Here is a 10,437-nt window from a genome sequence, read left to right on the forward strand (position 1 = left end):
GAATCCGAACGTGAGGATTTTTGACGTCTTCGACTTTTCTTCTTGTGGTCTCCGTGATCGCTGTCCCTCCGTTTGTTACCAACTTTTTCGCTTTCTTTTCTCTCTGGTTTTTCGGATTTTTTCGACGTTTCGTTTCCCCGTTTACCCTTTTCTTCTGATTCTTCTTCAGTCTTGGAATTTTTCTCAACGTGTGAGCAATCCGAGTTTTTATCTTGCGCATCGCAATTTTTATCCGCATTGTCGGTTGGTGTTTTTTTGTCATCGTTTGGCTTTTCGGTAAGATTTCTCGATTCCGCGTGATTCGATTCGGTGGGTAAATCTAATTCTTCGCTTAAACGACGTTTTTCCTTGAATTGCTCTATTAGTTTTTTCGTGTGAGCTTTTCTTTTTTCCATAAATTTTAAAACGTCTGCCGCATTTTTCCCCTCCACGTTCGATTCGCTTTGACGTCCAATACCTTCCTCTAAACTTGCCCAAATATCTTCGTCGACGCATTTACGCTCTGATGTTTCCTCTCCCTCCTCTACCGTTTTGACTCTTTTACTTTCAAAATAATCAACGTTTTCCGCGGTTTGCTTTTCTTCTTCTCCTTTCGTGAAATCTTCTTGTTTTTTGTCTTGTGAATTTTGGTGTCCTACCAAAGATTGTACATTTTCTTCAACTTCTTCTTCTTGAAATTTTTGTTTAGAACTTTCTTTGGGTTCCACTTGCAATCTGTATTCTTCAAATGAATCATTTTTGCTTTGAATCACGTTAACTAAATTTTCATTAAAATTTTGATTTTCGGAATCGTAATTTTGTATTTCTTGCGTGAAACTCTCTTCGTTGATATTTTTCAACGAAACTTTAGATACTTCATCGCTTTCATCATTTTTTTCTTCAACCTCTTCGGTAAATTTACGGGGTTTTTTCACGCTTTCCCTCTTTCCCTCCAAATTTTCATTGTTCCTGTTGTCCCTTTTGTCATTTCTATCAAATTCGTCATCTTTTTTATTTCCTCTCCGACCGTAATCGTTTTTGTCATATTCATCTGAACTTTTTGAACGATTTCTAAATCTTCCTTGACGATTAGCATAATAAGAAGGAGGTTCTTCTCTAAATCTTCGTCTCTCGCCTTGATTCGATCGACGTTCCGCACGCTCCTTTGCTCGTTTTTCAATGTACTCCTGAATTTTTTTATCTCTTTCCATGTGCCTTTTTTTTCTTTCTTCTTCTCTACGTTTAATCTCTTCTTCTCTTTTTTTCTTTTCTATTTCTTTTTGCTAAAAAAAAAAATTGTATGAATTGTTAAATGCATAATAAATTTTTAAAACGGTCAAATTCTTTCGTTACCTCATATTCAGATAATTTTATTGTTCTACTTAATTCCCGTTTCCAATGAGGGGGAGTATAACTTCTGGATCTGCTTCTCGAGGGAGTTCTATAACGAAAAGTTCCCCTTCCTTTAATCACTCTTCCACTACGCGTGTGACCTCTGATTCTAGGAGGTCTTGGCCGACGTTTTTCTTTATTCTCATTTTCGTTTTTTTTATTATCACCGCGATATAAGAATCTAATTAAACATGAAAAAATATTTAATATATAATAAATCACATTTATAAAAAAAATTAAATTCTGATCAAACTTTAAATTAAAACTTAATCACCTATTAGAAGGCACATCAGGAATTTCAGAAGGATCAATTTTAGTAACGCTGACTAGTGGATGCCTTTCTTGTTCTTCATCTTCTGCCACTTCGCCTTCCTCCATCTCTTTGGAATTTTTTTTCCTGTTTTTAATTAATAATAATAATTTAAGTATAAAACAATAATAATTTAATATAAAAAAAATTCTAAAAGTTTTAGTTGGTTTTTTTTTTTTTAAGAAATCATTATCATAATTTTACCAATTCGATTACATTCTAAATCTATAAAATAATATTGGATAAATTTATTACAGACCTATCTGCTTTTTTAAGCTTTTTATTTTTTTTTTTCTTTTCTTTTTTTTCTTTCCTTTTTTCTCGATTGCTCCCATCTGAAGCTTCACTTTCACTCGATGAAGAAGATTCAGATGAAACGGAAGAACTTTTCGAAGAATCTGATGAAGAGAAATGCTTCCCTTTGTCTCTTTTACTTTTTTCTAGAAAAGTAATAATCATTTATAATATGTATCAAACTTCAAGTTAACATTTAAAAATTATAGGATTTAATTTTAAATATAAAATAATTCAATACCTTTTGCCTTAAGTTTAAGAACAAGTTCGCCGCAGTTGATTATCTTGGCATCTTGTAAAGGACGAAAGAGTCGATCCACTGGTAGATTCTCAATATGTGAAATTATTTCTGCTCCAGAAATTACACGGCCGAACACAACGTGAACTCTAAATATGAAAAAACATTTTAATAGATTCATTTTGATTCTTAAAAAAATTTTTTTAAATGTTTCATTTTTCAACTTACCCATCCAAATGTGGTGCTGGTTGAGTAGTTCTGTCAACAACAAAATATGATTAGGGTAATTCCAGAGGTCAGAGCTGAGCTGCTGGCCACATCTAATGTCTCAACATCTCCACACTAATATACGAAATAAAATTAATTAAGGGAACAAAAAGGACATTAATTCCTTTACTATGAAAATACAATTTTATTTATTATTTCTTGGTACTCTTAAAAACTGACTTCTTTTTTTTTTTTTTCCCGAATTTATTTAGGATGCCTTACATAATTATTAGTCTTCAACTCCTAAGTCTTTATTATACAAATCCAGTGGTACAAGAAACGGTAAAAGGCTAAATAATTTATATAAGATCATGATTTAGTTAAACATTTCTCAATAATTTATTTATAGCATAGTAAAATTTATTATTGAACTGCTTGACTATTTAAAAGAGTAAATAGTTTCTGTTGCTCAAAAAGCATTCTGAAAAATAAATTCATTTTCCATTTCAGTATTTTAAGAACTTATCCATGAAAATATTTTAAAACTATATTTCATATTATAAGCCAAATAAAAAAAAGTATCATTAAATTGGAATTTTAATCGAAACTGAAAAAAAAAAAAAAACGAGTAATTTATTTTCCTTTAAATTATTAGCCTGAATTTGTAGAATTATTAGATAGCCAAGTGACGATAATTTGTTATCAGTAAATTATATTCCTTAAATTCATTCCAAGTCTATTTTATAAGCTCAGATTGTTTTTTTAAATGATACAAGTACTTCTTTTTTACTCTAAATAAATAAAAATTTTTAAAAAAAACTTATTTTTTCTTCTGTCATCTACAAACTTACATAAAAAACTGAGAACCATTTGTATCTTTTCCCCTGTTGGCCATTGACAAAAGGAATGGAGAATCATGTTTTAAATCAAACTGCTCATCTAAAAAAAAAATTAAGATATGAATAAGTTTAGAGCTAGAAATTAAAATATTGGTGATCACTGATAAAATTTTATTAAAATTTGCCTGAAAAAGTGCCGCCGTAAATACATTCTCCTCCAGTACCATTACCGGCTGAAAAATCACCCCCCTGTATCATAAAATCTTTGACGACACGATGAAAAATAACATTTTTATAATGTAAAGGTTTATTTGTAACTTTTCCTAAACCTTTTTCTCCCGTGCATAAAAATCTAAAGTTTTCACAAGTTTTTGGACTGATATCGGCAAATAACTCGAATACTACACGACCCAGTGCCAAACCCCCAACTTCGACATCGAAAAAACACCGAGGCCGTAAATTTTTATTTACGGTCATTTTGTTGTCAAGTTAAATATTTTCAATAAAATGTTAGTTTTTTTAACTGAATAAAGTTAAATTCAATTTAATTCCTTGTTACAAATAAAACGAATACAATACAGAAATACAGAATCCAAAAAATTATTACCAACTGTAGGAAATAATAAAATGATAAATAAGGCCCTGAAAAATTAATACTATTCAACAGCATATACAACCGTAATGTCGGTTAAAAAATCAAAATTTAAAACCTATTTCCGAATAATAATTGTTGAAAAAGAAATTTTTTCTTATTTTATTCACATAAATTATTATATAATATCAGTGTAAAATTTAACCATCGCAAATAATAATAATAATAAAAGTATAATTCAATAACTCAGATAACGTAGTTAAATGTTATCCCATAATTAAATTTTTTTTTTTTAAATTTAAATAAAATGGTCTTAAATGAACAAAAATAAAAAATAAATAATTATAATAATTATTAATTTTACTACTAAAAATAATAATCTACCTCAAAATTTTTTATAAAAATTATTGCAGTTAAATATATTTTATTCATTTTATCCATAACTAAATAAATTTTGTATTATTAATGAAATTCCCCATTCGTTTATAATTGAAAATTATTTAATTAAATATAAATAATTTTATATATTAATAATATATGACTAGATTTATTAATTTTTTTTTTTATATTACAAATTTTTAAAAATATTGTCAAGATTTAGAAAAAAGAAAGAAAGAAAAAAATTAGGAATGTTTTATTATTCATACCAATACGGATGAACATTTATTTATTTATTTTCATTTTTTTTAATTTAATCCTTTATTAACAAAAAATATATTTAATAATAAAAAAAAAAAACATAAATAATTACTACGATTAATTAATTAATTAATATGTTGTACTAACTTTTGCCATTTATGAGGCTGGGTAAGAAACAAAAAAAAAAAAATTGCAATTAAAGAATAAAATATTTTTAACTGCATATTATTTATATATAAATATATATTTAAAAATTTTATTTGTTTTTTTTTTTTTTGTAAAAATCTGTTGTGTTATTTTTATATTTATTATTTTTTCTAACAAATATACTTATTTAATAACTAAAAATAAAAGTTATACAGTTACATAACAATAATGTTTTCCACGGTGAAAAAAAAAAAAAAAAAAAAACATTCTAACAGTCTTCTAAAAACTAAATTTCAATTAAAACCGAATACAAACAGAAAAAATATATCAGGAGTTAATAATAATAATAATAAGAGGTATTTTTAAAATATTTTAAACTGTTATTCATCTAAGTTACTTTAAATTTTTATAAACAAACATTTCATTCGTTACCACATATTGAAAAAAATAAAAAATAAAATAAATTAATTTTATAATTTCTGGAGTATACTTGACAATCAATTATAATCTTCGTTAATTCAATTTAAATAATTTCATGTGATAAAAAATGCACACAATTTCCCATATAGCTTCAATACATTCCCTGAAATAAAATAAAATATTATGTATATGGCAAAATTGATATTTAAATAACCCTTGAATAAAAACTATTATTATTATTATCAAATCAAAAATCTAAAATAGAAAATCTGTAAATAATAAAATAATAATGTTAAACATTTTCAATTAAATTAAAATAATTGAGTGAAACAAATAAAAAAAAAAAAAAAGTATAAATGAAAGAAGGATAAAATGTCAATATTCTCCAGAAAACGATAATAATAATAATAATTAATGTGGTTTTTTAAATTTAAATTAAATTTTTTTTTTTTTAATATAAATGCGACAGAAGTTAGTACTCCATAAACAAAATTTATAAATTTATATTAAATTTCACGTGGAACTCATTTAATCAATCAATAATAATTAAAATACAACAAATTAACTGAAAACAAACAATTATTATTTTAAAAAAAAAAAATTTAATTTAATTTTAATTGACTCTTACTGATTTTAATAATAATAATAATAATAATAATAATAATAAACTATTTGAATTATAAAAAAAAAAAAAATTAATTGACAAGGGTAAATAATTTTTCCCTTGAGATATTTCAAATAAAAAAAAAAAAAAAAAATTTTATAAAACAAAAAAACCTCCTTTGAATTTATAAATTTAAATTTACATTAAAACCTTTTGTTTTTAACCAAAACGATTTTTTTAAAATTAATTTAATTTTTTTTTTTTTTTATAAACGAAATCACTTAAATATAAATAATTGTTCGGTTTTATTGTTTTTCATTAAAATTTTATTTTTTATTAATATTTTTCAAAAATTTAAATTAAATTAAAATGAAAAATATTATATAAGAAGAAATTTGAAGAACAATTTTATCCGACCAATATTATTTTATTTCACTTAAATAATAAGTTAATTAATTAATATGTAATATTATCATTTGAAAAATTATTATTATTATTTCAAATTTAAGTTAAAAGACAATAAAAAGTTTTTTTTTTTTTTTTTTTTTATAAATAACAAATTCTGTACAGCAGCATTGTTGAATTAAAATGTCGATTAAAAATCACAATTTATGCCTTTGTCCGTCCGCCAAACATAATTCTGGACAATCATTCCAGATATTTATCATAACAATTCGGTCTAAAAATAATATATATTGTTAAATACATTTAATTTACATTTAATTTTTTTTTTATTATAATATACTATAAAATAAAAAAAAATAAAAATAAAAACAGTATTTAATTTAATTATTTTCTCTTAAATGAATTTTGACAATTTACTTTTTTTTCTGTTGTTTGTTTATTAAAAAATCAAAAAAAAAAAACATTTATATATTGCAAATATATTATTATTATCATTAATTTTAATATGATTCCAATGAATCAATTTAATAATCCTCCAAATATTTTTTATTTTATTTTTTTCCCAAAAGAAAAAATAATTAATTAATTAAAATTAAATTTATTTTTATTAAAAACCAACGAATCAATTTAAAAACGAGAGAGAGAGAGAGAGAGAAAATTCACATATTTGAAAAATTCACAAAAAAAAAAATTAAAACTCCCGAAATATTATTCTTTTTTTATAAAAAAAAAAAAAATTAGGATATTTTAAAAAATAAAAATAAAATCTTTATAATATATTTTTTCTTTTCTTTTTTTTTTTTTTTTATAATTAACCATTAAGTCCATAATAAATTAATAAAATTGTAACTTTTTAATTTGTAGCAGATTTATTATTTACCACATAAAAATTAACCTTATATAAAAATTTACATAACGCACATTCGATTTATTATTATTATTATTATTATTATTATTTTAATTTCTTAAATTTTTTTTTTTTTTTAATGAAACTATAAAGGCACTGTATTATATACAGCCAAAATTAAAGCAGTATGCATCATATCACATAATGCTTTTCTTTTTTTAAAACCGTGATAATATTTTTATTGAAATATTTATGGTAAAATTATTATTATTATTATTATTATTATCAATCAGAGTAATGAAATGAAGCTATAATTTTGACTGTATTTTTTTTTTTTTTTTTTTACATAGATGTATGTATGCTTCATATAAATTTAAATATATGCTAATTATATGTGTGTGTGTGTGTGTGTATGTGTATGTGTTATATTTTATATAAAAATATCTTTATATATTTACACAGGTACACACAAATACACAGGATACCTAAATACAACGATTGGTTGTCGTTCATTGTTTTAATTTAGTCAAATACATCATATATTAAATTTAAAAAAAAAAAAATTTACTTTTAATATATATATATATATATATATAAATATATATTCCAGTGATAATTCATACGTAATAATGAATTATAATGGAAACTTAAAATAAAATAGATTTGGGAGATCAATATATATATATATATATATATTATTAGGACAAGAATGATGTAAAAAATTAGACAGATCAACAACAACACTGCATATACAAATTGTGTACTCTTAATTTCATGACTATTACCATGCCTTCGAATCAAACCATGTCTCATTCACTCAACAGTACTATTATTACTTTTTTTTATATGATCATCTTCTTTGTCACTCGCATCTAATTTTCTTTTTTTGCTTCGTGGCGTGGATTCTAAAAAATTCAATTTTTTAAATTATTAATAATAATAAAATCCAACAAACTCGACATGTTATTACTCGACATATCATTTTTATTTACATTAATTCTGCTTACTTTAAAAAAACTGCACATTTTTTTTTTTCATACAACTGGGAACTGTTGTGTGAACATTATGATCAGAAACGGGGAACTACATTTAAAAGATAAAAACCAAAAGCTGCACATTGCTAAAATTCACTTTTAACAATATTCAGCTTTCATCGAGAGCTTACCTTCTTCTCCATCTTCTTCCTCTTCATCGTCTACATCTTCATCATCTTCATCTTCATCCTCTTCTTCTTCTCCTTCATATTCCTCGCTGTCATCCTGAAAATTTATAATTTAATTGTCATTTATTGTGATAATAATAATAATCAAATTAAACAAACATTTTATTCGAAAATGTGGGGATAAATTTTTAGCGATAAAATTTTTTTTACCTCAAGATTATCTTTATATACAGCTTCTAAACCATCTTCTTCTTCATCTTCCCATTCTTCATCACTTTCTGCTTCTTTATCTTCTGTATCATATCTTAAAAAATGTTTAAAAAACTAATGTAATAAAGTACTGAATAATGATACTAAACATTTAGTAATAATACATGATATTAATTTTAAAATAATTATTTAACTAGTAAATACAACAAGTTAATATGGCTGCAACTTACCCATCCAAATATTTTAAATTGGGTATTAAATTAAAAACTTTTTCTCTGTAATTTTCAATATTAGTTGTATCATTATTAAAAAGGTCAAGATTCCTTAAATTTTTAAGTTCCTTTAATGGTTCCAGTGTTTCCAAATCTTTAATTTTATTGCCAGATAAATTTAAATGTGTTATTTTCGGCGATGTGTGAAGAAGATTTAAACCATTTGAAATCCTGTTATCTGATAATTCCAACTACAAACAAAAAAAATTTTGAATTTTTTTTTTTTTTTCGTTTTAAAATTTAGAAAAATCTAAAATATATATATATATATATATAAAATAAAATTTTACTCTTTTGAGATTAGGAAGTTTTGGAAACCCTTTAAGACTTGTAAGGCCAACATTAATCAAGCTAAGACACTCTAAATTCACAAATTCATCTGTAAGACCTATAATGCTAGTGCTTCGACAATTATCTAAATTCAGTTCTCTGATCTGAAAAAAAAAAAAAAAAAAATTAACCTTTAAAACAAGTATTTGAAACAAAAAAAAAAAATTAACATTATTTACATTTATGCCATAATTTTTTAAAAGAATAACTTATAATAAACGTTAAATTTTAATTAAATTTAATTTTAAAAAATAAACATTAATTTTTGTTATTTTTTTTTACAATAGTTTAATACTCCACACTACTACTACTACTACTACTACTACTACTACCAAACAGATGCTCAACAATTGAAATTATATTTAAATAAAAATAATTTAAATTTTTTGAATAATTTGAATAAAAAAAAAAAAAAAAAAAAGATAAAATTCTCAATATTTAAACAAATAATGAGGAAACGTATATACATAATTTTTTATGAGGTCGCTATATCAACGACACGTCTGAAAAGCCATGTGTTCTTGGGACGTAATATGCAAAAACAATAATTTTTATTTTTATTTTAAATGAATAAACTTTATTAAATAATTTTATTTTGATATAATTTATTGAATAATTATTTTCATATCGAATTGATTATCTGTAAATAATTTTCGGATGCTAGCAACTTTATGACATTGCATCTATAACTCAAACGTGCAAAAAAAACTTATATAAAAAAAATTAATACGTATATTGATGTAACAAATTAAAGCGGCAAATAATGATTTACATCTAAGAAATATTTTCAATTAAAATATAACTCGATTAAAATTAATTAAAGAGTAAGAAATTGAAAACAAAAGGAAGCGTCAAAAACGAACTGCAGTTTGCTTTTTCCACATTTCTGATAAATATATAATGAAATTACTGCCACCTAGGTATTTGAAAATAAAAAATAACAATTTACTTGATCCGGAGCTTTTCCGCGTTTTTCTAGCTCTATCCTTTTCTCCATTTTTCACTATTTTCAGCACTCCCTTGTCAAAATATCAAAATTAAACATTCACGAACAAACAACCTTGCAAATTCGATGGAGAATGGTAGAGGATGGAAGACGACAGTCTCGACAACAAGTACGAGTCAATAAGCATGTAGAGGGGTCTCAATAATAACAAACTCTTATTGGCGCTTATTTAAATAAACCAATCAAAAATCGTTATTCTTTTATGACGTCAAAATCGAACATAATGCGTGAATTTTACTTGTTGGAATTTTTTTTTTTTTAAAAAAAAAATATTTTATTTTATTTTTTTATTAATAAATTAACGCAATTCAACAAATATAAAATAAAATAATAAATTAATATCACATGTTATTAAAAATACGTGGGTAAAAAATTTTAATTTTCTCTTTTCTTTTTTCGATCATGAGCAAAATTTTTTTGCTTCGAATAATATATGAAGACAGTACCAATCACCATCTTTGATTTTGATTTCGCGGGTTTTTTTAAAATTTGTTTCGTAATGTAAATAAGGCAATCCGGGCGCGTAAATTTATGTATCTCATAT

The 10,437-nt window shown here is 23.8% G+C and overlaps 2 protein-coding genes across 2 annotated transcripts in view; both read right to left on the reverse strand.

The window, feature by feature from the left end:
* Window positions 1-3,736, reverse strand: part of Phum_PHUM050610 (peptidyl-prolyl cis-trans isomerase cyp11, putative) — a gene marked incomplete at both ends in the record, with an annotated part of 4,088 nt that extends 352 nt beyond the window's left edge. The window contains 8 exons of the mRNA XM_002423276.1: window positions 1-1,262; window positions 1,333-1,552; window positions 1,646-1,768; window positions 1,941-2,079; window positions 2,217-2,362; window positions 2,442-2,471; window positions 3,272-3,359; window positions 3,469-3,736. Coding sequence (XP_002423321.1) covers window positions 1-1,262; window positions 1,333-1,552; window positions 1,646-1,768; window positions 1,941-2,079; window positions 2,217-2,362; window positions 2,442-2,471; window positions 3,272-3,359; window positions 3,469-3,736 — 2,276 coding nt within the window. The remainder of the gene's footprint in view (window positions 1,263-1,332; window positions 1,553-1,645; window positions 1,769-1,940; window positions 2,080-2,216; window positions 2,363-2,441; window positions 2,472-3,271; window positions 3,360-3,468) is intronic.
* Window positions 3,737-7,726: 3,990 nt separating this feature from the next.
* Phum_PHUM050720 (uncharacterized protein) lies at window positions 7,727-9,884 on the reverse strand (the record flags this gene model as incomplete). Its single annotated transcript, XM_002423277.1, has 9 exons — window positions 7,727-7,818; window positions 8,079-8,172; window positions 8,286-8,379; window positions 8,516-8,748; window positions 8,848-8,991; window positions 9,067-9,095; window positions 9,618-9,661; window positions 9,751-9,803; window positions 9,837-9,884. 9 exons carry the CDS (start codon window positions 9,882-9,884, stop codon window positions 7,727-7,729), a joined length of 831 nt encoding a protein of 276 aa, XP_002423322.1.
* Between the last annotated feature and the right edge of the window lie 553 nt (window positions 9,885-10,437).

This window comes from Pediculus humanus, genomic scaffold (genome assembly GCF_000006295.1).
Source record: "Pediculus humanus corporis 1103172107401 genomic scaffold, whole genome shotgun sequence".
In the NCBI taxonomy this organism is placed as follows: domain Eukaryota; kingdom Metazoa; phylum Arthropoda; class Insecta; order Psocodea; family Pediculidae; genus Pediculus; species Pediculus humanus.